A 26,934-nucleotide genomic window follows, 5' to 3' on the forward strand; every position below is an offset into this window, starting at 1 on the left:
GCAGATTTTTCTTTGATTAAAAAAATCACTCAAAATCACTGTACCCCACAAAACCAAAAGCTTGACCATGCAGACGGTCTCTGGTTGGTATACAGTGACCAGTCAAAATGGACAGCATTTGCATGCAGTGTTCTTGTAGTTTCTGCCTTTAAAATGAAAATCCAAGAATGGCATCAGGTAAGCAAAATGTTACAGTATGAAGTAGGTTTATGTACCAGCCATCTAGTTTAAAAGTTTGGTTTTGAAACTTTTGAAATGGAAGTAATGATGCCTTAATAACGCATGGCTCTTACGAAAGGTTTTCATTAGGAAATACCAAACTCTTAAAGTTTCTTTTTGAACTAGTTACCATGATTCTAGTTACAATGCTGAAAGTATCAAAATCAGTGTCACTAGAAGACAATCTTTTTCAAATAGTAACAAAGAGATAAGAGATAGGAGGCACCTTTCAAATCTGTGAATGTTTTCATCATGTGATGTCATCTGATTCTTAACACTTTTGTCCCGACGGAAACGGTTCTGGATGTTGCTTATGACTGACAAATGATGTTCAACCTTAGAAGTGCTGCAATGACACACATGCACATATATATGAATGAATGCACACACACACCACACTCCACACATAAACAAAACTAATTGTCAATTTCAGAAAATTATTGGATAAAATACACTGGTAAGAACAAAATGTTAAGAGAATAGAATTTGAAATAAAACTTAGTCCATAAAAAAAAGGTTTGTTGCTATTAGCAAGTCTCCTGAATCTTTTCCTTTTAACCAAAATAAGTATGTAGCATTATTCTTACAAACATTTGTGCACACTCTCTCTTTTGTTCATTTTCATATGTGTTTACCATGCGTGTTTGTTACACAGATCTCCCCAGCTGGAGGCATGGTGTCGGGCCTCATCAACCTTTCCTGCAGTCCACGACGGTAACGATGAATCTCATCGCTTCTCTCTTCGGCCTTCACATGCACCTAAACAAATAATGACACTGCTGATGACAGTCAACATTAAGAGACTGTAAAAGAGTAAAACAGTTATCAAAGGGTTCACCCAGGTCTTACCACACTGAAAATAAGGACCTTCTAAAGACATTTTAAACTGCACCTTGAACCCCCGGGGAACCTGCTGGTCCCAAGTCCAGATGGAGGAGGAGGGTTGGGCGGGGGCTAGCAACCCCACCATGTAAAACAACCATGCTACAGAAACTGCAAATACAACATAAATCTGTGGTGTAGTTGTGGCCCTATGCTCCACTGGTGAATAGGAACAAGAAGAAGAAGAATGACATTTTAAGGACCTAGAAACCTATTATAAGGACCAATCAAGGACATTTTCAAAGCGTGCAGAAAAAAAACCAACTACAGCTCATCTGTCATTCATATTTCACTGTATGACAGGTTATAGATTAAAGAAGGAAGGTATAACCTGGGGCACAGTTTTATTAGCCATTTTCTTATCGGGTTTAAAGAAGTAAGTTTCAGCTCTATAAGGCTTCTCATTATTCCTGTGGCTTTGTGTAGTCATGTGAACTTTAAACTAGCTTTGGCCATGGAAACAATATTCAAAGATTCATTGCAAAATTCAATGTGCTTTTGTCTTTTTTTCCCATGTTTTTTTTCCAATGTCCACCCTTTGTAATCTTTTTTCTTTTAATCATATGTTGGAAACTGTACGTTTCAACTTTACAGGATATATGACTTCCTTGGCACTTACATTAAAAAACTGCCCAAGTTTGTTCCCTTGAAAAGTCTTCTGTCCTATCACTACTGTCCATGCATGCAAATCAGACTTATTCCTTATGCACAGGTGGGTGCCAAAATGTTTTTGCGACTGAAGTATGGTCTAATCTACATCACACTGCTTTTTATTTTATAATATCTAAAGTTCCCAGCCCACTGGTTCAAAACTTGGACCAATGCAATTGTTTGAACTGTCTTCCTGTAGTTCTTCCTCCTTACCAGATTCAATTCATCTTTTACTTTTTTCACTGTTCGTCCCCTCCCATTCATTCAGAATTATATGTTCCCTCCCGGGTCCATCTTTTTGCTCATGATGGATTAATCGCATCTATGTTTATAGCAAAAAAGAAAGGTTTTACCTGGAGAAGGGAGATGGAGTGCATGCGGTGACGGTTACTCTATTCATTATGGTTTGCTAATCACTATAGTCTGGCCTGTCAAGTACCCTCTCCCTAAGTCTGACCCATTCTTTTATGTGAGACAGTAGTTTGGCCTTCAAAAACAATAACAAGTTATGTCCCCTAGATTCTCACAGGACTATGAGTTTTTTTGGAACCATGGAGCACAAGAAGAATAATGTAAACACTTTACACAAAGAACACTTAAAAAGAAAAGCCACTTATTTTGGCACTTATAAGGCCATCCCACAACCCCCAAAATGTACAAAATTCTAAGAACTTATAAGGAGTCTACCCAGTTTGTACCACCATAGGCATATTACATCATACATGCTTTAGAAATGTAGGATATTATTTATCTTTTCAATAATCTATCCTTAGGCATAGATATTTTGAAAACTAAAGGAAATCAAACTGACTTTGCGTAGTGTTTCGTCATTTAAGATGTCTCGAAAGTAGGAATCTGAGCGACTGAGGACGGTGCTTAATGTTTGCAGGGAGAAGACACAAGAGTAGAACATGTCAAAGCGTTTTTTGGATTCAGCAACCAATTGCTGCATCTGCTGCTGGGCATCAGCTGTTGCTCTAAGACGAGAGTCTATGTACATCCTGCACACAGAGAAAGTAATGGTGAACCATCCACTTAATCCAATAGTGAATCAGTCACTTAATCATGCAAATACAAAAAATTATTTGAGAGAAGACTAACAGCAGGAGAGCCTTTTCTTTAATTCTTTCAGTATTTTTTTTTGTTTTTTTTTTTGAGGAGAGGAGATGCAAGAATGTGACTCATACTTTCTTCCTAGAAATTTCATGAAAAAATGTAATAGGTGTTTTTAACATAACTTTTTTACACCTCCCTTGAACATGCTACAGAAGTAAATGCAAGCCTGTCAAATAAAATACATCAGAACTACTTACCTGAGGTTCAGCTGACCCTCTATCAAACAGTTTTGCTGCTGTGTAGTAGTCTGCGTGTGCAACTTAATCAAGTGACCTCGGGCCAGGCAGTTGAGGGCAAGTCGAGAATCCTTGTCTATGTCAATAATGTTGAGAAATTCAGGGAATGGAGCTGAAAGGCATAATAAAACACTTTTGTTATGCAAAGCCTGTAAACTAGCAGTACTGTGGCATACAAAGAAATGGAAAACTAACCACGTTGGAACTCATTTCCAAGCCAGGCTGTAACTTGCTTACTTTTTCACTGAACACATCTTATAAGGCAAGACACAGCAGAAATTATCACCAACAGCAGCAGTATCAGTAACAGTAGCAGCAAAAAGGCATGTTTTATGTGTTGTGTGCTGTGCGGTGTATATGTTGTGTTGTGTTTATGTTGTCTGCATCTCTGCAAAAATGCTTCATCTCCCCCCAGCCAACTTTCAGAATCAGTACACACCAGCCCTTCACCTGTTCCCACCCTACATGTATTTAAGCACAGCTACTTACGTATCTCTGGCTGTTGCAGGTGGGGAACTTCTGAAGTTACCATTTCACAAGGATAGAGGTAGATTATAGAGCTCTGGACATGCATCGGAAACTGAGCAATCTCAGTGGTAGCAAGAACAACTTCTTCCAGTGTATGACCTCCTACCAGAAGCAGCTGCTGAGCTGCATGCAAGTCCGTCATGGAAGCCAGAGAATCCTGCAGCCCTGATAAACTGGCAAACAGACAAAAGCATCAGAAAGATGACCCAATAACCAGAAGAATAATTTTTTTAACTTGCAGGCATTTATTACATTAAGGGTATATGCCCATAAATGGTATTATACTTGCTAAAAATATGCTACCTATTCATTAAAGTTCATGGAAGTTTAAAAAACCCATCCATAGCACTTTCCTGTATATGCAATTCTTCACATGATGTATTTCACAACATCATTGCTTAAACTTCATGTGTATGCAGAGAACTATATATATCTATGAAAATAGTCTGTTCAAGTAATTGATACAATTAATGTGAATGCAGGCTTAATGAGCTAGTCATTTGCGAAGAATGCAAAGTCAGGCCTACTAAGACTCACGTCCATTTGGGATCAACATAGAGGGTGAGAAGTGTAGCTGATGTGTAATGAAAGATGGTAAGCTTGGTGTGGGACCGCACTTTGTCAACGATGCCAAAGAACTGTTCATATGAAAGCATCCGAGAAGTGTCTGGTTCCATCAAGCCCGCAAGAAGAGGTGTAATTATGTGCCGCAAGCCACTGCAAAACAAATAATGATATCACATTTTGGGAGCAAGAATGATTAAGGAGGGTGGGTTAACAGCCAGGAACTGATGTGAGCATATTAAATATGATCTATATAAGCCTCATTAAGAATATTTAAAGGAACAAAGGTTATGGTTTATATTGTTTTTAAATTTATGGTTGAAACTTTTATAATTGTTCTGATGAGATTTGATTTTATCTCTGATTTTGTTTATAGTATGCATCAGTATATTTGAAACAAAGCTGAATGACAATAAACATTTGGAGGTCTTGTGTGACACAGTCAAAAACTCTTGACATATATAGGTGTACATCCCAATTACAGTCTCCTCAAAAAAAATCTATCGGAATTAAGAAGAGTAACTAGTCTTCTAACCTAGAGAGCTGACAGGTATTAGGCAATTCCCTGCTCCAGTGAATAGGACCCTCCTCAAAATGCTGCTGACCTGAGATAACACCGCTCTCTTTCTGTGTGATGATACGATACCTAAAACACAAGCACATGAGAACAATTTCTTTTCTTAAAATGCAAAGTCAGCAACATTATTGTAATATGGTCTGAGGCACTTGGATCCATTAGAGGAAGGTAAAGTCATTTAAAACTATTAACTACTTGTCCCACAGCAATCACATATGCATTTTTGGTGAGGTGACACATTTTTGGGTTGAAATCACTTTCTGAGCTTTCATGAGATGGCAAAATTTAGGACATAGGTTGTATGCTGAAAACTAATGGTCTGCAATCCTGAGTAGATGAGCATGTACTAATTACGATCAGCTTAAAAGTTCCAAATATCTGGAGTTATCCTTGAATAGAAAACAAAAGGAAGTGAAGATGAGAGAGAATCTCAGAAAAACACTTACATGGTCTCTCTGTTACTACGGCCACCGTATGGTTGGAATGGAGCTGTCCTGTTGCACATGATAGAAAGTGACGCCAAGGCTCCACAGATCCACCCGGGCATCAAACTGCTGACTTGTTGGCAGCCGCAGCACTGCCCTCTGATACATGCCTGGGTGCTGCACAAAGGATATCCCTACAAATTAACTTCAAATGTTGTGCAGGTGGGAAAATATCTCCTTGAAGATACCTGCCACAATTACATCAACAATCAAATGCAACTAAGAAACAACGAATTTTTACCAGATATTCCTCTGTGCCATACAGAGATGTGAAGTTTTCCTCATCACTAAGGTCACGGGCTGCTCCGAAGTCTGTGAGCTTGAAGATGGAACTGTAAAGACAATGAACAGTGAAAGTGTGAGACAATAGGAATCAGGAGTGAAAGAGTTGTAACAGGCTTCACAAAATTAACATTATCAGAACTCTAAGTCACTCAATGCGCTCTCTCTCTCTCTCTCTCACACACATACATTATTTTTATATTTAGTGGAAACAAATCTCCCATACATAAACCAATCTTCATTTATAAGTACAGTTTTGAGAGAGAAGTAAAAACACAATGACCAAGTGTTATATATCTACCACCGATAATATAGCCACATTTTAAAAAGTGATTATAAAAGCCCAGTGGTAAAGAATTCACAAATCTATACACTACACACTCAATTTACACACTAAAATCTTGATATAGTTTATCTTGCTTTAAATTTTACACTGAGAGGTGCCGGTGGTACAACGTACTTTCCATCATCTGTGAGGTAGCGCATGATATTACCCGGTTTAATGTCTCGATGGATGACACCAGATTTTCGCAAATATAGCATTCCCGCAGCTGCAAATTTATAAAGAAAATTAATTATGTCTCTGATATGTTCACAAATTAAGTTGTAAATACAAGAATAAAAATTATATAAGATATAATTATGAATGAAAATACACGCAGCATGATCTTGGACTATTAACTGTTGAGCTATGTGTGTAAGACGTGGAAGGGGGGGAATTGGAGTTTTATGCCAAGCCAGCAACTAAGGTTATATCATAGCAAGACAAACAGATGCCACACGTAGAAAAGAACAGCACGCCAAGACAAGAAATGAACCCAGGGCAGCCAACCTTTGCTGTATAGGTGCTAATGTGCCACCAGGGTGCCCGTAACAGGTGGAAGGTGATGACAATGTTTAGAAGGCACTTTATTACATCTGACTCTAGAGTCCTCTAAAAAATGCTAATGGTAAATGACAATATAAACCTGATATTAGGGAACAGTAAATGACATTATCAAAGACAGTGCTACATGGTAGAAGACCAAAGGTGGTGGTGGGGGGGTCAGTGGTTGAGAATCAAAGCCCTCTCCAAACAACTTCTTTGTTAACCTACCAACATGGAAAAGTACAAGGAGGAAGAGATCTTCAGGCAGCCCAAACTGGTATTGGGGCTGGTCAAGCATGTGGTAGAGTGATCCCCCTTCGCAGTACTCCATGACCAGCACGATACGCTTTGCCTGGAACTGCCAATGTATTACCATTTCAACACAACACATCCAAGCAAATGCAGTCAAAGTAAGATATAAACAAATCTTTTTCTGTATATATATTTTTAAATATTTTCTTAAAACATCATATTTTTCTTTCATTCTTCTCATTATATAGCAAAAATACATCAATTGCATGGCAATGCCTCACTTAGACAAAGGTCAGCTTCCAAACTGACTTTTTCAGCTGACACTATTGTCCCATATGAACTTTATATAAACCTGGCATTAGTTGAATTAACTTGTTTTCTACCATGTGAATACAATTTTAGTTTAACTTAACTGCTGTTGTAAAAGGTTTATTACATTCTTCCATGATGCGCAAATGCAAATACCCAGCAACCAACTGGTTTGCAAGCATGAGAAACCTCAAAATGGAACTCATACTAATTACAAAATAAAAGCATAAAATGACCTGATCTGAAATTAAACTGACTTGTGGCTTTCTTAAATGACATGACAAAGTAAGCTGTCTGTGATAAGGACTAAATGTAGAGTGTGGAACTTCTGCTGACCTCATGTTCGATGGCATGGAGGGTGATGATGTTTTCATGATTGAGGCGCCGCAGCAGTTCCAGTTCTCTCAGGTCTTCTCCACTCTGGCCTATACGTAAGTGCTCATGGAATACTTTGACTGCCACAACTTTTCCATTGCTCTGGTTTTAAAATTAAAAAAATAAAACAATATGAGTGATTTATCAATAAAAAATTCAGATAAATAATTTTCTCCCTCCTCATTCCAACAGCCAAGGACCACCTCACTACTAGCCAAGCTCTCTTTCCACACCCCTCCCTTAGTAAATGCCAGAAGTTAATTTTTGAAAATAAAAGAATATATCCACAGACTTGCATATCATAACTGTAACAGTCCCACAAAAGACAAACTATAGATAAAGTGTAGATTACTGAGACAGTCGTACTTAAAGCCAACAGCAGATAAAGTGTAAATTATCTGTGTATTGAGGAGGAAGGACAGGAGAAAATGGCCAAACACAAACACATGCTAAAACAAAATAATTTGACAGCATACTGGTGTGATTAACCAAACTTTCATGTCTTTTAGGTAGCATTTTGCTTTCATACATGTAAAAAGTTTAAAGCTAACCCTCGTTTACCACACATCACTAAAGGTAAACTGATTTTTTTTTTTCAAAACTGTCCCCATTGCTCATCTGGTCTCAGCTTAAAACTAGGGTCTCAGATTGTATGCCTGGCTTTTAGCTCAGTTTCAGATACTTCCTTCTAGTGTATAATTCTTGAACTGATTGAAGGAAGGAATTTTATCAATTCATCCTCTCTAGATCCCTTTGCTCAAACAAACCAAAATAAGACGTTTATTTATTAATTTGCTTTCTCTTCAACAAGTTTCAGGACAAATTGTCGCTGGCCCACATTATCCTGGACTTTCCTTCCATGTACCTAAAATGGTAGGAACTCTTGAAGCCATCAATTTTCTGAAATGCTGAATACAGGAAAAAGGCTAAAAAAAAAAAGGAGCTACTTTAAAAAGTGAGTTTGGGTTTTCCGCTCTCTTGTGCAATGCTGATAAAATATTCATCACTAAGCACACAAAAGTAAGAGCACTGAGCCATGTCCTTGCTTTCAGCTCTAATCACAACCAAGTGGGAATTGCGACACACATCTTGATGTGTAAGCTATGGATTAAAATAAATCATTGTGACACACTTTTCATACCAGGAGCGACTGCACCTTAATACTGACTTATAACGGGTCAGTTAGCAGGATAGGAATGCAATGCTTGTTGTTTCGGGAAAACCCAATGAATTCAACTGAATGAATGTGGCCTAGCCCACATCTGTCACAGCACAAAAAAATAAAATCCAAGCTGCCTGCACTTTGACCATGCAGTTATCTGTAAAGTATGCATCCTTGGGAAAATATTTCAAAGAAAAAAAACTGAAGGCAATTGTAGTCAATTTTTAAATATGGGTTTATAAAGAGAAATATCTTTCAAAATAAAAACAGGGAAGGTATGACTTCTATTAAGCTGGTTTACTAAAAAAAAAATGGTTTGTAAAATAAAATGAGTCCACCCACACCCCTTAAAGGAAAAGAAAATAAGCTCATTCTAGTTTTCTTACAATGTGTCATTGCAAATACTCATGATCTGTAATTTTCACATTTGAATACTATTTTGATTTTTACATCCCAATTTGGGTTGTGCTATCATCTGGTCAGATCCAGGTGACCTGTTGCTTCCTTCCTTCTTTGTGACCCATTCTTTCAACGTCTAAAAGAAAAACTTCAATAAGGACAATATCATGTGACTGGGATTCAGAACTAACACTGTAAAGCAGCCACTATATTATGATAATAGGATTACTTGTTTACACAACCTATTAACTGGAGGAAAACTACAGACTAACAAGGAATTACTCCCTTATTCTAAGGATTACTTATGGTCTGGAAGAGACTAATAAATTTATCACACTGAGGATGAAGAGGTTAGTTAAAGGGATGGGGGAGCAGGGCGCTGCCCAACTGAAATCTTTGCAATACAAATATTTCCTCAAGGAAACAAGCCTGCTGCATTCCACAACACTTTACACCTTAGACAGATGGTCCTTGTATTATTTGTAGGCAGCAGACACATAAAACCAGTAACATAAACAATATCATCTAATTTCCCCATCCTTCTCTAATTACCTCAACATTACAGGATGTAGCAGGGAGTAAAAGGCTGTGAAAGATGGGTGGATTCCCAGGGCCAGCTTTCTGTATTTTTACTCTAATCACATAACTGTTACACCACTGTCGAAAGCACTAAAAATGCTCTTTACAAGTACAGTAAGGCCCCAGCACACACAAACTTATAATACATATGTGACTGCCAAATGTTTAAAAAAACTGAAAAATAATTAAAAAAACAAATATTGAACTTGTGCATTAAATCCATGCTATTTTTGATTCAGCATATTTTTCCCTGCCTCTTGACTCATCGTGTTGTTTCTTGCTCTGAGTACTATGAATCCTTCTTTTGCTTATACCTAGCTCCTTTGTCCGTTTCAACCATTGTCATTTATAAGAAGTTGCTCACCTAAAACTTGTTTCTTTGTTTTATGTTAATTAGGGAAAAAAGAATTTGTGCTCTTGCTATGTCTGCTCTTTTAGTTTCTAGAGTCTTTGTTTACCTAATTTATAAAAAAAACTGCGCAATATAAAAGTATGTATAGGAAATATATAGGTATATAAGAATGAGGTTTGCTATTTTGCACAAATTTCAGCTTAAGTAAAGGTTCTTGATGTGGACGGATCATGTATAGCAGGTTCTTGATATTTACCACTTTTGTTGTAAAATTGTAAAATACAAAATCTATTCTTGATACATACTGTTTCTTGCAAACTGTACTAATTATTATTAGTGTATATACATTATTTTAAAATTATACATTTACATATATATATACACTAAAAGTAAACAACTTACCTTCTCTCTTCCTAAGTAAACAACTGCTGTGGCACCTCGACCCAAACAGTCAGCTGTATTCCACGTGTAGTTTTGGCTGGATTGCAAAATTCCCTTTAGTACTGGGAAGGCAGACATAAAGTTTCTAGGACTAACGTCTTCGTGGTTGAACAATTTGTTAGTATGCGATATGCTTAATAATGATGATCTTTTCTCTTCTTAAGAAAGCAACTGTTGTGGTGCTTCAACCCAAACAGTCAGCTGTATTCCACATGTAGTTCTGGCTGGATTGTAAAATTCCTTTTAGCACTGGTAAGGCAGACATAAAGTCTCTGGGATGAAAGTCTTTGAAGTTGAAGAATTTGTTAGAACCTGGAGACTGCAGAACAATGATGACAGTTCTCACAAACCTCTTGTCTCAAATGCTCTAGTGCTTATTAAGCAAGTCACTGTTCTGAGTTTTGCACACAAATTCTTGTCACTGAAAGCAGCAGTCATCTGGTTCCTTCACAACCACTTATTACCTAATACAAGCTACAGCTTTGGCAGCCTGCACCTGACAATTTCTCACAATAATTATAGTAAGAACAATCGACACAACTCACTGCCATAATGGATCTGATCTTACACTGGCTTTTGACATCAAAGCCAAGCACAACTAGGAGAAAACTTTCGTTGTTCTTACTTTAGATCTGGTGTTAGCTGCAATGTTAATATTTACATCCACTACACCAAGTCAGAACTGCTCAGCTGAAGTCTATCTAGACTACAAAATATAAAATTAAAAAAAAACTGGTCTGTTAACAGCAAGCATGTAATATTTACATTAAATTTCTACAGCATAACTCAAGTTTCTTTAAGGCGATATAAAGTTTCCTGATGTCACAGACAACTTTAACAGTTTTAAAGTGTTTTGTTGAAAAAGTCTCACCTTAAACAATGACAAACTTTTTTTGTGCAAAGGAAAGCAAAAGTTTGATTAAAATTACAGAATCCTTATCAAGAGCAAATTCAAAGAATAAATATGAATGTCTGAACAGCTGCATCAGGATTTTCTTGTAATCAGAAAAAATCTAATAATAGCAAAAGGAAAAAAGAACATGTGTGCACGTGATGCCAAAGACAGGTTTGCTGATCATCGATGAAATAAAACGACAATGAAAATTAATTTTATGGTCTGAAGATTTCGCTGATAGATTCCACCACAACCAATGTACAGTGAATATAACTAGTGGTGAATCTAGTTATCTCAGCAAATAATATCAATAGAAAGGTTTATCCGTGGTCTGCTATAAAATGACGCTCTTCAAGGTATGGCAGAGAAAAACCCAGTATCAAGACTTGGCAATAAAGCACCTTGGAATATGGCATTTAGACCTGAAACCAAAAGAAAGAAACAAGGTAATTAAAGACAATATTGCCCACAAGAATTTCTGACAATTAACAATTTTAACAGCAGTGCTAGCTTTCTTTCCAATGTAAAGCTCAGAACATAGCCATACACTTTATGAGGCAGAAAAAGTGGAGGTCGAAGAAATAAATAAACAGATAAATAAACACTTTGATAATAATTTTATATTAGAACATCACGTAGGTACTTAGAAATAATGAGGTATTGACGCATCTTTTATAGATGAATGACAACAATTTCAAACGTTTCAAATTATACCCAGAAATTTCGCTGCAACTAGATCAAATTGATGAGAAAACGAGACCCTAGGCAATAATAATGCAAATAGATACAGAATACAATATGGAGCAATATTTTCAACACAGCCACTTCAACAGTCCACAGTTGTGAATTGTGCTCAGAATATTCACAATAGAAAACTGCTATAAAGACGTTTGTTTTTAAAGTGTCAGATAAATTAAACACACACCCTATCCCCTCTACCTCCCCCGAGTACACACACACACTGTACCAGCGGGGAGCGTGTTGACAAGGAGCAAAGGGGAAAGCCAGGTGGGAAGTCACAGCGACTCGATCCACATCAGTCATCAAAATACCAAGGAAAGTGTTCAGAAAAAACTAACAACCACAACAATACCTTCTGCGTAAAAGCGAATGTCTAACACGCGGTGTATCTCTGGTGTCTGGGGTCATCATACATTGATCTCACAAAGAACAAACCGTGGCCGCCATTTTGGTTTTTACCTCCCGCCAGTTACTTCCCCTGAGCCATGCGTTTCCATGGCGTAGACACGGACGTAGACGTAAATACGACGTGAGAAAGCTCCACATCACGGAAAGACAACTTCAGACCACAAAACGTAAACGATTTGGCATCTGAGACGTGACAATGTAAGCTATTTTAGGTGAGAGTTCTCATTGCATTAGATATTGTGTGAAAACCAAACGTCGTTTGACATTCATAAACAACGTGTCACTCATCACAGACTAAAGCTGTTTCATTTGTGATCATATGACCAGCATATTTATTTTTCTATAAGTGCTCTTAAAAAAACCTTCAACTTTTTGCCTGGAGTGTATGAAAAACCCAGGTTCTGAAACTCGATCTTAAATAAAAGCTGCATCATTGTTGTTGTCAAATTTTAATGTTTTGTCAATAGAAACACAACTAGAATTTCATCTGCCATAGAATGAATGTTTTGACTGATAGAAGACATGTTTTAAAAGTTTTATTTAAATGCCTTCATCTGACATTTTAAAATGATTCTAAAAACAGTGGCGCAGGAATCAGTGAGGCAAAAGTTGGCGGGGTGGATCAGCAACCCCTACAAAAAATGATCGTATACTGAGGCAAAAATGTGAGCGTCGTTGACTGGTAGTATGGAGTTTGTCTACCCCAAAGCCTAGCACTACGCCACTAACATTGAGGATCTGTGGCAGGGACTGCTATGCTTGTATGACATTCCATGGTTTTCCCTTTATCTTTAAATCGACCTGAACTGATTCTGTAATATGCAGGAAGTTTGCCAAACAGTGTCCAGACAAACATCCACATCCCAGCAACTTTACTTTGTATGATCGATACTTGGACGATAGCCAGTTGTTCGCATCCCATAAAATCACAAAGAAAAAATATGAGGAAATTAATTCACAAATTTGTATTACTTGCCCTACGGTCAGTGAGAATAAATGCATGGGCACCGCATAAATCAGTAGTTATAACTAAATAATTCGTCCTTTTTTTCTTCTTTTGCTCCGTAGGTTTAAAAGTAATGAGTTCTTGGTTTGGTTGGTTTATTTAGTAGGAAAGTGATTCTACCTTGAGGTGCTTTCGTACTACGGGGGAGGTGGTAGGGGGAGGAAACCAGAGAAGCCGAAAGAAACCCCCGACGCCAAGATCTGCAGACAGATATCACGTACAGAGGGTGTCCCGAGACGAGAACATATGTTGATAGGTGTCTATGGACAAACGTGACGTCATGAGGTTGACATATTTCGGATTATTCGGAAAGGTATCTTGTACTGAGCTGTATTCATTCATTAGAAAAAGCAATTTGCACGGCCTTAAATTTTCAAACTGAAAAGCGACTGGAGTACGTTGTCTTAGTAGGCCTTGGCCGTTACACAAGCTATGGAGAGGTTACAAGGCTGAAGATGGTCAATGACGTCATAACGTCCCCAGTCCCAGACGCTTCGAGAGCGGTCTTCAGAGAGAGAGAGAGAGCGGGAAAGGGGTTCAGCGAAAGAATGAACTCTCATTCTCCTCTCGCTTTCTTAATGGTTCAAACTTTGCCACAGCGGCACACGTCGACATATTTTCCATATTTACACGACAGACATAAACATTCGCCAAACATATTCGATGTCTGTCACATTAACGGCTCGTTTTAACGTCTGATTAGGTTTGTTTGACCAAAATCTTTACATGACCGTTAAATGAAAAATGCTGGAAAACATGGTCAAATGATCTTCCTTATTTTTGCCCGGATACGAAGGTTAAGGCCAGCAAGTAAAGTTCGAGCCCTACCGTGTCCTCGCATCATCCACCCCGCACCAGGTGAAGCGATGAGTTGTCGGACTCTGAACCGTAAACCGTTTAGCTACTATCTTACCCTGGGTGTGCTTGCCTGCCCCTAATGGGGTTGAAGAGCAACAGAATATCTATCATCAAAGCAATGGGCTTTCATTTCTGAGAAACCCTGAAGGGCGGTCCATGGTGGTGTTATTTCCGAAAAAAAAAAGCGAGGGAGAGACTTGCAGAAGTGCATCGCGAGAGTTGACACAAGTAGTCAATAAAAACATTATTTCAAACAACAACTGAATGGTGATAAAGGAAACAACCAGATTACTGTGAAATATTAGATGTACGTTTTCTAATGATGTTTAAGGCAGGACGGTGATGATTTCCGTGCTCGAACTTTTAACAGCAAAGTTCACGCTGTCTGAGTGACGGTGGCAAAGCGGTTAAAGCTCGGGACAACACACTGGGCTCGAACTGCAGTTACGACACGTATGTCACCTGTTTACACGGCTAATCATCGGCAGTTTTCTCCGGATACTCTTGTGTCTTCCACAATGTCTGCTCTTGTGTACGTCAGAGAGAGAAAGAAATAAATGTTGAAAAAACATTTGACGATCTGTGGGCCTTGCCGTAAGTTCGTGTATGTCATCATCATACTGATACACAACTTTTTGATGGCGGGAACCGCGCTGTATAAATAAACATCATTATTTTTAATTATTTGTTTTAATTATTCCATCGCCTTAACGTGAGTTCTCACGGCAATAGTCCAACTACTTTCCAGAAGACCTCGCAAGACCTGCAACGGTCCTCACAATGGCTTTTTAGTCTGAACAGCATCGAAAGGTGTAGATGCCTCTGGCAGACAAGAACGGCACCTGGTAAACAGTATAAAGATGTTTGTGGTCTACTTGCGAAGTTGGGAAACTGGCTCTTCATCTCCATCGAAAGCTGTACAGAAATCATAAAGAATTATGACTTCGCGATTTTCCATTTTTATTTACAGCTTTTAATAACACTTTGTGTTGTGATAGAATTACATTTGGAAGACGAACCCACGGTATTAGCTCTAGCGAATCAACTGATTAAAACACCAGTAGACATGAATGCCAATCGAAGAATGAATATTTTTTTATTCCTTCATTTTTCACGTTCGTGACAGGTAGATGCAACTCACCAATGATCTGCAGCAATAATATATCAACTTTATTCTGGATTCAAAGCAAAAGGTCGAGACTGAAGTCCCATATGTTGACACCCCTTCATCTTGGTGTTAACATTTAGACTGCGAAGTCAAATACAATTGAATTAAGGAAATAAATACAAGAAAATTGAAATTCTACTTCATACTGATAGGTCGGCCATTGCTGACCGCACGAGACACGGACAAGAACCATGTCCCCGGACTGACAGCAATCCACATCTCCAAGCAAACAGCACGAATATTCGATGTCGAATGATAAGACTAAGTGGCTTACCGTGAGTACAGGGCTGAGAACAGGCGCCATTAAGAAGCTTGCACGTCCACCCTTTGACCTGCAGAAGCAGCCCTGAGTTGAACAACCTTCATTATGGTATATATACAAGAGGGGATTGAGTTCAGCGGGGAAAAATACGGTTTCTCGGAAAGAGTTTCACGAAAAGGTCATCAAGCAAGAGACGGGATATCAGGAGCTGGAAAATTTATGTCGATTGCCTTCGACGCCGTGGACTTTAATTTCTTGAGGGCGAGTTGTGGGTTTTTTCCTTTCATTAAGGCGTTTATTAACTGTCATCAAAGGTTTGGCTTAGTGCAAAGTTGAAGGTTACAGGAAACCAACGGTTTTGAGGCGAATATTGTGAACAACGAAAAGTTCGTCAACATGATAAATAAAATTTGTTGGTCAATACACTGCAAATATAGATTTGTCAAAACAACTGGACGTCGAGGTATTTTGACGGTTCGGCTCTTTGCCCGACCTTTAGCTTTGAACACAAGCGAGTTTGACCCCTTGACCGCGGCCAACTACGGGGACGTATAAGGACGTATTGAAATTCTGTTTGTCACAATCAGTTAAGACGGTCCAAAGGTTGCTAGCGCGACACGGTCCAAAGACCAACAACCCGACACGGTCCTACCAGGTGGTATTTCTCGCTCTCACTTACTTATATCTTCTTTCATACAGGAACTCATACAACGGTCCTTCGACATGTACCTACCAACCTCAACCCCTGCTCCTCCTCCTCCTCCTACCCTTCTCCATACATCATGTATGCGGGGGGGAAAGAATTTACATTCTTTCACCAAAACTGTAACAAGAAAAGCGAAATTTTTGAACCACTGCTAATACTTCTTAACTGCCGAATATTTTCCTTAATTTTTGGGGGGAGGGGGATCGCTGATATCTAACAAGGCATTCAAATGATATTTTCAGGAACTGTTTCGTTAAAACAAATAAACCAACAACAGGTGCACAGTCAGTTGCCATTCAACTCAACGTTCTCTTTGCAAAAGGTAAAAGTTTAGTAGGTCAATTTAGCAGAAATGATATTAAAATGAGAATGCCATGCACTTTTCCTTTCCGGAAAGGGTGGAGAAAACGCATTCACAGTTTTCTCGTGAAAGTTTATTGCCTTAGCCTGTGAACCGTTTGCTCTGCACTCACTCGGCACACTTTGGCATCAGAGTTAAGTTCGCAGAATGAAGAGCTCGACAGTTGCTATTTTAGTGGTGGTGTAGACATAGAGAACGGTTTTGATGTCATAAGCAGATGTGTTGAAAACAAGATGTTACCACTAAGCTTGCTATCTCTCTTGTCCTCTTTCACATCGACTACAACTTTCTTCTTGCTTGTCTTCCTGACTCTACTACCCATTTTCTCCAGCGTGCTCAAAACAACTTTGCTCGAATTAAAGTGATCACACAACTACTTACACTCCATTGTTATTCAGTTTCTAAACATATATAAAGTCAACATCCTCTGCTACAAGTGTCCCTCCACTTACCTGTCCAACTCATTTCATACCTACACACCACCTCGTTTTCTCCGCTCTTTTTCTGCTCCCCATCAGGATTTGCATTCCTAAGACCAGACTTTTTACATTTGGTCCGCGTTCCTTGCTGTCTCTGGTTCTTTACCCGGATCTTTCTCTGCATGTGGCATCTGTCTACAGGGTTAGCTGCCTTGCCGTGATATACCCTTAGCTCTCCCCTCTCTCTTACCCAGAATGAACTCCACTTCATATTCACCGGAAACCGACTCTTTCTTCCTTCAAAACGTTTCTTAAAACTTTCCATGTTCTCCTCCAATAGTGTGTGGGTGAATTGGTATGCTTGCGTATGTATTCATGAGTTCTGGCATGGGTCACGTGACGTCTACGCTCGTTTGTCAAGATCGGGGTTAAATCACAGTGACCTCCCCTAACCTACACGCCCGATATAATAATAATAAGAACTTATAACGTGCAGCATCCAAGATAGATCGCACTCGTCACAGACCATTAATGATAAATGAAAGATAACAGCCAGTGGACAGTGAACAGCATAAAGATGAAGTGCAGGAGTACAGCAATGGAGGAAGGTACATGGTTATGATAGAAATAATATGAAGCCATCTTCCAAATATGTCGTTCAAACAGCTCGGTGTGCTTGCACATATATATATATGACCTAAAAAGACGAGTGAAAGCTCTCTCGAACTATGGAGACTGAAAAAAAACATAGTCCATGTGAACTCTTGGCACCGAGAAGCCTCAGGCCCCCAACATACAAAGCGCCAATTCCTCTTTTAGTTCTCCTGTTTCACTTTCAGGCTAATTGTTAATTTACTAATTTAAATCATTAATTTTTTTTTTCATTACAGCCGGATCGTGCCTCCTTATCAATCAAGCCTCTGCACATCGACTGCTTGTGTCAATGCCCTCTCACTCTTCCCCCCATCACAGTCTCCTCCCTTCGCGTTTTTTTTATAATATTGGCAATAATATAGTTGCTCGTTAGAGCTATTAATATCTTAATTCACACGGATGCACAAAGCGACCTGTCTGCACGCCATCGCTGCTGTACAGTAAGTGTTCGTTCACAAGATGAACGTATGTCAGTGAGAAACACGTAGGTGTTGCCACGTGACAGCCTTTGAGAGACAAAGAATTAAAGGCATACATGAGCGCTAACTTTTTATTCATATTGTTCAAACGATTGCGTTCAACTTCGCACAAGATGGTCTTCCCAAACTCTGGGACGATAATACTGTATTTGATATTTTTCTGAGTTTAGTTCTGTTATATGAGTTTTTAAAAACTTTTTGTAGGTGGTAATAGTTATAACTATATAAATAATATATAACAACCATATACTCACATGTTCTTTTAAGAATGTTTAAAAGATGTTTAAATTTCATTGATAAAATAATTATATTTCCACTTATGACTATGGACCAATTTATTGATGAAGATTATTCAGTCTCTCTGATGCCAATGACCTTGCTGTTTGAAGAAATGTTGGAGAAACTGCCTTGACACTTAAAGACCAACCTGAACATGACTTAGTACACTGTTACGGTGCTCGTTGATCGCAGGTGCGAATCGTAGCAGGATAATTAATTAACGAGTGGGTTTTGGAGGCTGACATTTACAGGTTAGGTTTACAGATACATTTTATATATATCTACCCATATCTGCAAAAAACCGCAATCCATTCAGGTTGGTCTTTAATAAGCTCTGCAGTTCTCACATGACTCGCCCTGATTTGCACCTTTTTTCATATTTGTGGTGTATTTCAAATCCGGCCTTCTACTGGAGTGATTTCTAACACACGATTGGTCAGTCGTTCACTGCGAGAAGGATCTGGGGCCAGGTGCCGAGGCGGTAGTAGGATGGTTAGCGCGAAGCAGTCATCTGAGATATTCATAAAATACTGTCCTTTAGCTGACAGCTGACACCTTAAAGGTCCAACAGGGAGCAATCTATTTTCTCGAATGACTGGTTACTAGCACAGTGCATGATATTGTTCCCCAAATACCTTCCCCCCCCCCTCCTGTGTTCTTGAGTTACTAAACATATTACAAAGCACAGAACGAGATCAACAACTCAGACCTAAAGGTACATGATTACATTGTGAATGTTAGTCAGTGGGAGATGGGAACATCTGCCAATAGACAGGACGACACACGTTGGACCTTTGCTGGTCTTGCACTGAGCTGCACTCACTCCACCCGACACCCATTTCGTCAAAGCGGATTGTTTCGGTATACCACCCTACTATAGGGAGTTTTCATAATGAATGAGCATAAACAAGACCACATGATAGTGGTACAGCAATTAGGAAAGGTCTGTGAGACCGGATATTCCTCTTGTGGTTAAAAAAAAAAAAAAAATTTGTGGCAACATTGTTTTAGTTACAGTCACCAGAGTAAACACAGAAGTTGGGGGTCATGTGGAAAGTGCAGTCGTGGATTTTTACTGTTGGCAGTAAGAGTAGGAACTCTCATGATGGTCATACAGCAGACACCGTTACAACCATCATCCACCGCCAACCTTCATAACCGTTACTTCAGACAATTCCACTGTAAATGAAAAAAAAGTATATTGCAACTTTGGTTGGTTTGCCGAGCACTTGATAAGACGAGTGCTTCATATCAAACTGCAATCTCACACGAACGATAAACAGCGATCACAACAATTTCTCGTTGTTTTTGCTTCTGAACAACAGCAGCTTGTGACACAGGTGAACACGATCTTAAACCAAACCGGATTTGGGTTATTGCTGTGGGAACACGTTGCCAAATAGTCTGCACGTTTTATTTCAGTTTAATGCGAAAATAAGAAAAGGTGAGAAGCGAGAGGGGTGTTGAAGGATGGAAGAGAGAGAGAAAGAAAGTACCGACTGCCACCTTCAATTGAAAAGTGTTTGTTTTGTTTTTTTTTAAGCTGAAGCAATGAAAAGAAAAACAAGGGATATGAAACAGCCCAACATACATCAGGTATAAACAAACACCCAGCTTCTGAGTGACATAATCAGTGTTCTCGGGTAGAAAAGCTATAAGATTAAAGGAATTATCGCAAATGCTCAATAATAAGATCGCTAGTGTTTGCACCTCACACAAGCTTCAAAATATACATTTCCTTAAGCAGTAAACATTCACAGACCTCGATGACCAATCAATGACTTCTAAGTGTGCTTTGTACATTTTAAAAAAACCAGCGAAATGTATGTACTCGCAATTTAATGGCGTGTTCTTGCTTGTGAAATTTCTATTCACTCATGCTTAATTATTCCGCCGTCATTGCGCTGATAAACAAACAAGTGCTATATATATTTTTAAACGTGATAAGCTGGTGTAGACCACAAACAGTTAGTCACAAGAATATTATTTAATAAACACGTGACTTCAGTGGCAGGTCGTGTAGTGAATCACACTCGGCTGATGCGCGCTGGCAAAGAGAGGACAACGAACTACATCATGTCATTTATATCCTAATTTATATCCTAAACAACATAAACCGAGCCATATCGACCTCCCGCCCCAGTCGAGTCGACCCTGCCATGATTATTTCCTCCTCCCGTGTCGCATTGTCCCAACACCCAAAGTCGACTCGACCCAGGCTCAGGCTAGATGAATGCCCAGCAGCGACACATGTGTCGTCTCAACCGAACACCTAGATACATATTCAATATCAACAAGGTATAGTTCTGCTGGTAATATTTGACCTCAATAACCACTTGTATCACTGGCTCGCGATTCGTGCTTTGAACCTGGGTCGACGCGATCGTCTACTTTGGGACAATGCCTTAGGTGAGAGGATTAAAGACATTTTTTCAAAATGTCCTTATTATTTCTACAGAAAGTTGCGCAATACAGGGCAAACGGTCGGCCAGAAGAAGTCGGTCAGAGTTTAAAAGGAACTTAATTTCTTTTTAACACGGGACATCTACCCAAAACATTGGTAAAGCACAAACTGTCGGTCTTAAGACCTGAAAAAGGTCACAGCCGACCTTTACCTTTATTGTATGATTTGGCATGCACATTAAATGACATTTAAAGGCAGTAAGCAGAACATCGCTCTGCAAACTTTCTTTTTTTTTTTTTTTTTTTTTTTTTTTTTGCAAGTTGTTCCTGTTAAAATAAAATGTATTGTGCGACACCTATAAGGCTCTCCCCGCCAATTGTTATTTCGGAATCCATGTCTGATGCTGTGACACTCATCTTATATAGTGCGGTACTTTTCTTTAAGCTTGACAAAAATATTGAAGCTTACACTAAAATTGTTTTGCTCGTCAGTAACCTTTGTATCCTTTCTTTAACATTTATACCTACAGGTGTAATATTAGCATACAGCTGACAGGACAGGCGGCATTTAAAAAAATATTTATCCCGTGTTGTTGTACGAACTTCTTTCTTCGTTTCTTCGTATTATTTAGAACCACACTTTTCATCTATTCTCAAATTTTTAGGCATTTACCATACGGAAAGCAGACAACCTCATTTATTTTTTTTTTATTATTATTTACCGTTGCGACAGTTTTTAACGCAGCAATGAACATCTCTACCATTATCTTTATTTCCGTATGTTTCAGTAAAGGTGAGTGACAGACTGACTAACAGACTGTACCCTCGTTCCTGCTTTAACCACTAACAGTACATGCACTGGATATCGGACAAAATACCTTCACTGTGTAGGTTAATACAAAGCAACTCACCTGGGTGGCTTCAGTGTTTTAGTGGCTCATACGGGTGCACTGAATGCAGGAAAGTCAGGTAAAATAATTCTCGGATTTCAGGCAATATGTCCGCCGACACGATCGCTGAGTCGGGTGACCCGGGTGTTCTGCAAGGTTCGCTGGTCTTCAGGATGGCGTTGGCCTGTAAGAAAGGAAAGAATTCCAATTATTTGCAGGTGACAGGTAAGAGAAATGCAGGTAGTAGGTAGCTAGTAATGGTCTGTGCACGCTAAGCAATTTATTCTTGCTGTTACAAGAAAACCCGTAGTGCGTTCTGATTATTTATTTTATCCTTTATTTTCTTTATTGTCATCCTCTTATCTCTTATCTGCGATCCTTACTTTTTTAACTGATTTGTTTATTAGATCTTTAGTACTTTTGTTTGATCTCTCACACAAACTTTTCCAGCATGTTTTTAAAAAAAAACGAAGTGCGACCGCTCTGATGTGCAGACTGAGTGCGCATGCGCATAACGGTCGCCTCTTAACTGGATAATGGTTTATTTAATCTCTTATCTCTTTCTTGCAACTTATATCTTGAAATTGCAGAAGAGAGGAGTTCCAGTAGTAGATGTTCTAGCAGAAATAACTATAATAAAGAAACGAATCAATGATACTTGATGATCAAATGTCAGTAGCCATGCTGTAATGGAATGTATTTCAAACATCAGTGATAATATACTACAATAAATTCAATCTACTAAAACAATCAGACATTCACGCTAACAAAGATGCTAACAAAAACGAACAACGTTAAAAAATATCAAACCTATTTTTTTTAAAAAAAACGATAGTCGACAGAGGGCAGTGCCAGGCTGGAGGATATTCTGGTCATCGGGAATAAAGAGTTGACAAACCGTGCATCGCTGCCTACTTAATGTACACACCTCTCAAAAACACCAAGAGAAATAAGGTATGCTATCTTTCACACATTTAAGAAGCTTTTTTTTAAACCTAGAAATAGTAAATGATTACAGGAAGTCACTGAAAACGAAGAAATGGCCGAACGCGCGTGGTTCGAGTCAGATGTGCTTCGTCCTTCATTCATATCCCTCCCTGCATAATTCATGATTGATATCAATTCTAAACCTTCCCGCTGTGCCAGTCGGGCTTGGCTCTATCACATGACAGTTTTTCAAAAGCACTTGCCATGTGACTCTTTCTGGCGCGTGATCTGCCACGTGATCTTGCCTGGCAAGAGATCGAAGGACGCATATACGCTCTTCCCATTTGAAATCGACCGATCCAGACGACCAAAGGTTCCCCGGCGTGTACCTCTCATAAAAGCATTCAAAACAAACAAACAAGTAAAAGGCTGGAATAGTAATGAGAGAAAACACATTCACACTGGCGGCAAAGAGTTGACCTGTCAGACGACCTAACCCCACAGTTCACCAACCTCACTCGACCTATCGTCATATCCGTTGTAACCCTCGACACACTGACTTGCCAGATCAGCATCTACAGAAAGGAGGTTCTCTCTCGTCCACACACACACACGAGGAAGCTTATACAAACAGAAAGAATCAACTAGGAAGTTATGGAGATAGAGATAAAAGAAGAATCCAGTGACATTTCTACAGTAATGCTAGCATAGTAAAAAGCACCGTTACATACAAGATTACAAATTACATACAAGCAATAAGTTGAATTACAACTTCACTTTGACTAAGAAGTCTGCCAAACAGCAACCAAATCGAAACAACAAGTTTTGTATTTGCTTAAGTTACCTGCCAAGTCGCCCGAAGCTCAATAATGTTCATAGTTTGGATCAGCAAAGAGGACACTAACCGTTGCCATAGAACCCGTTGTCTAGAGACATGCCACAGGTATGTCGGCTGTATCCAGTAGTCACTAGCTACACTAGCTGTCGTCAGGTATCCCATCAGTCATACTAGCTATCCTGTATCCATGTATCCTGCTGTTACAAGCAACCTGCCTTCACTGTGTTTCTGTTCTAGTTGTGTTCACGCCTCTTGCTGTACAAGGTGTACAGGTGTCGCTTTCTGCACCAGTGTCATCCAGGTGTAGCGAGTGAGCTCTGCCGACACCGGGTGGGTGTGACGTGAGTGTTCGGTGTCAGTACCCACTCATCAGGAAACGTGCAGCTATCGCAGAATCAATGAACGTTACAGGGTTACTCGACACGGAAGTGACGTCATCGAGCCAGTGGTGACAACAGCAGCACTTAGTAGTGGAAGAACGAGAAATTGTAGCTGCTTCTTTTAAAAATAAACCAGTTGATAAGTAATTTTCTCTGTGCCCTGTACGTTGCCAGTAAACCGTTGAAGTTCTTCCGGTTGCTTCGCCTCGAGTACGAGAAATAATCTGCGAGCACAACCCGACGAGTGTGACGAACCACGGTGATGGGACGCTTCGAGCATGGGTTAGGACAGGTGACTATGACAGGAAAAACTTTGTTTAATATGTCCTTTTTTTCAGCTCTACACAACCTACAACTGAGCTCATTTTTTTAAGACATCCTTCTGCGATAAGAGCAGAGTGACATCTAGTCAAAAGAAAACAAGTTTTTTCCTGTAATTAACCGTTGGTTTAAGAGTCTTTTTAATCTTCATGCGGCTTTATGCTCCTCGAGGAGTAACAAGGACTAACTTAAACTAATCTTCATGTCTAGTAGTACATGGGAGGAAAAAATTTCCCCCCACAAACAATCAGTGAGGCAATAAGCATCCTCGTGTTGCTATGGTTTCTCTTGTCCAGATGCAGTCTCATGAACATCGCCCAGCTACAGTGGCGCCTCTAAATACATCTGAGCTGACACACAATAGCCATAAAAATATGTTCAAACTTAAATTTGTAATCAGTTGTGAAAGTGAGCTAAAAGCATATCAAGGAAGTGTAACTAGAGATGTTGGACACAAGAGGAATGAAGAAATGATAGCCATGGCATGGGAAAAGGTCATGACATCTTCTCCCTTTAGCTTTCCAAGCTCTCGGTTGACGGACAAGCTGTCTTAAATCTCTCCCATTGTTTGGGGATTTATTTATTTATTTCAATTTTTAAAATTTATTTATTAAGTTTTGATGATGAAGGCTTTATACACTTGAGGAATTATCAGTAAGAAACTAAATGAGATCAAAGAGACCATTCTTACAATGTCATGTACCGAATACACAGGGAAGAGAAAAGAGATATATCTAAATACATACATATATTAGAAGCTAGTACAAGTGTGATTACTGAAAAAAATGTGATACTCATTAATTTTAATAAATACGAACGCTGTTAATATTAAACGATAAAATATTTAGTTATACTAATAAATGATGCTACCTGTTTCTCATAACTAATACTGATTAAGCTAAGTAAAAACAGGACATAGATATCAGAAGCTAGCACAAGAGTGAGTTTTGATTAAAAAAAAATGATACTCGTTAATTTTAATAATAACTCCAAGAATATCAAACGATGCTCTAAAAAATAATAGTTTAATAATACTTTTACGAAAGTGTAAAGTGTATTATGGCCCAGATGGATAATCTAGCACACTGAAATCTGAGTTGGGGTGGAGCTCAATCACCTTTCACAAACTATAGTGAAGCTGATCAGGAAGCAAGGCATCACTCTCACGGTTATCGGGGTTTTCCCCGAGACAATCTCCAACTGACTAATAAAATTAAACATCAGGCCAAAAATAAATGTCCTGATAACAGATTAGGCGACATCTGGGATAATTTCAGAAACAACAGATGTTCTCTTAAAAAGTGTAATTTATCAAACCTGATTAGGCTGATCACTAAGGATTAGGGGAGGAAAGAGAGAGAGACCAGACGAAAACAGATTCGTGGGCAGTTTATTAAGCAAGCGCCCACTCGAAACTGTTTTGGAAGACAAACATGAAAATTTGTATTATTTTATATAAATGTCTATATTTTATTATGTTAGAATTAAGTTTGATTGCATTCTGATAATGCCAAAGGTCAACAATTTTGGCATGCGCGATAACAGAATGAATTCTTAATATTAGATAAACTTAATCAATGGCTGGGAAAAAAATTCCATTTCTATCCAGAACAGGACAGTTACACGTAGAAATTAGAGATTATAACAGAGTTTATCTTAATGTTATAGTATAGTTAAGCATGCGTCTTTCTGTCCCCTCATTCTATGAAATTATTGAATTATAGTAAAATTGGTACATAGCAATTTTGTTCCTTCTTGCTCCGAAAATGTTAAAGCACAGCAAGGTTGATTAATAAATTGATGATGTATCGTTTTCTTCATGCAGTGAAATAATTAAAAAAATATCAGGTTGCGTATGTCAAATTGTTTCTCTTGAGATAAAAAAAAATATAGCAAAAGAACATCAGGGTTTGTTTCCAAAAACTAATTTTTTTCTCTCATTACAACTTTTCTCCTTAAAACGCACAACATGATACTAAAGTGTGGAAGGACGGATATACATATATTTTATATATATATATTACAATTTGTCACCTTCAGATTTGACCACATACCCACATATCTGCGCTGAAAACAGACGACAAGGGACCAAAGCCCTGTGCAATCGCCAGGGGAGTGTGGACCTTATCTGCCCCTGTGTGGTCCTACTCCAGTGAACAGATGTGGTGTTCGGGAAGTTGTGTTTCGCTCGACTGTAAACAGTGAACTGCTCGCTGACTGGTCGTCAAACAGGAAGCAGGTTGTGACCCACAATATAGACATAAACATAAAATATCCTCTGGTGACCAGCAACGACTCTGCTTGAGTGTTCAGGTGTGAAAGTAGAGCACGGTAAATCCAAAATCAAGTTGGGTTCGAAGGTCAGCAGCAGGTAAAGTTGTGATGACACGATGACATGAGAACGCCTGGTCACGATCCTAACACTTGCGGTAAAACAGAAGATAGTTCTGGAACCGTCTCACTTTTTTGTCAAACATTTTTTCACCAAACTCCGAAACACAAACATGTCAGCCCTACACCTTTAAAAAAAATCAGTCGTTTCCAGTCCGAAGCCTTCAAACTTTTAGACAACTTATTTGTATATCTACAGCACTGTGACATGCAAGCAGACCTATCCTCCAGAATCCTGAACCTTCGTACCAGGTGGAGCTGTGTTCTTAGT

At 38.9% G+C, this 26,934-nt stretch overlaps 1 protein-coding gene and 1 long non-coding RNA gene across 2 annotated transcripts; one reads left to right on the top strand and one right to left on the bottom strand.

Annotated features, from left to right (window-relative positions):
* Positions 1-44: 44 nt before the first annotated feature.
* LOC112572643 (inhibitor of nuclear factor kappa-B kinase subunit epsilon-like) lies at positions 45-21,966 on the bottom strand. Its single transcript, XM_025252410.1, is given in 16 exon segments — positions 45-146; positions 446-565; positions 855-978; positions 2,564-2,753; positions 3,066-3,216; positions 3,594-3,805; positions 4,170-4,349; positions 4,732-4,842; positions 5,220-5,261; positions 5,263-5,375; positions 5,500-5,590; positions 6,001-6,091; positions 6,637-6,766; positions 7,306-7,446; positions 10,239-11,594; positions 21,828-21,966. Coding segments are annotated over 14 exon segments (1,728 nt in total). The 5' UTR covers positions 10,356-11,594; positions 21,828-21,966; the 3' UTR covers positions 45-146; positions 446-530.
* Positions 21,907-26,564, top strand: LOC112572647. Its single transcript, XR_003101042.1, has 2 exons — positions 21,907-22,031; positions 26,313-26,564. It is a non-coding gene; the product is annotated as an uncharacterized LOC112572647 (long non-coding RNA).
* The last annotated feature ends 370 nt before the right edge of the window (positions 26,565-26,934 follow it).

The sequence above is a fragment of the Pomacea canaliculata genome, linkage group LG9 (genome assembly GCF_003073045.1).
Source record: "Pomacea canaliculata isolate SZHN2017 linkage group LG9, ASM307304v1, whole genome shotgun sequence".
NCBI classification, from domain to species: domain Eukaryota; kingdom Metazoa; phylum Mollusca; class Gastropoda; order Architaenioglossa; family Ampullariidae; genus Pomacea; species Pomacea canaliculata.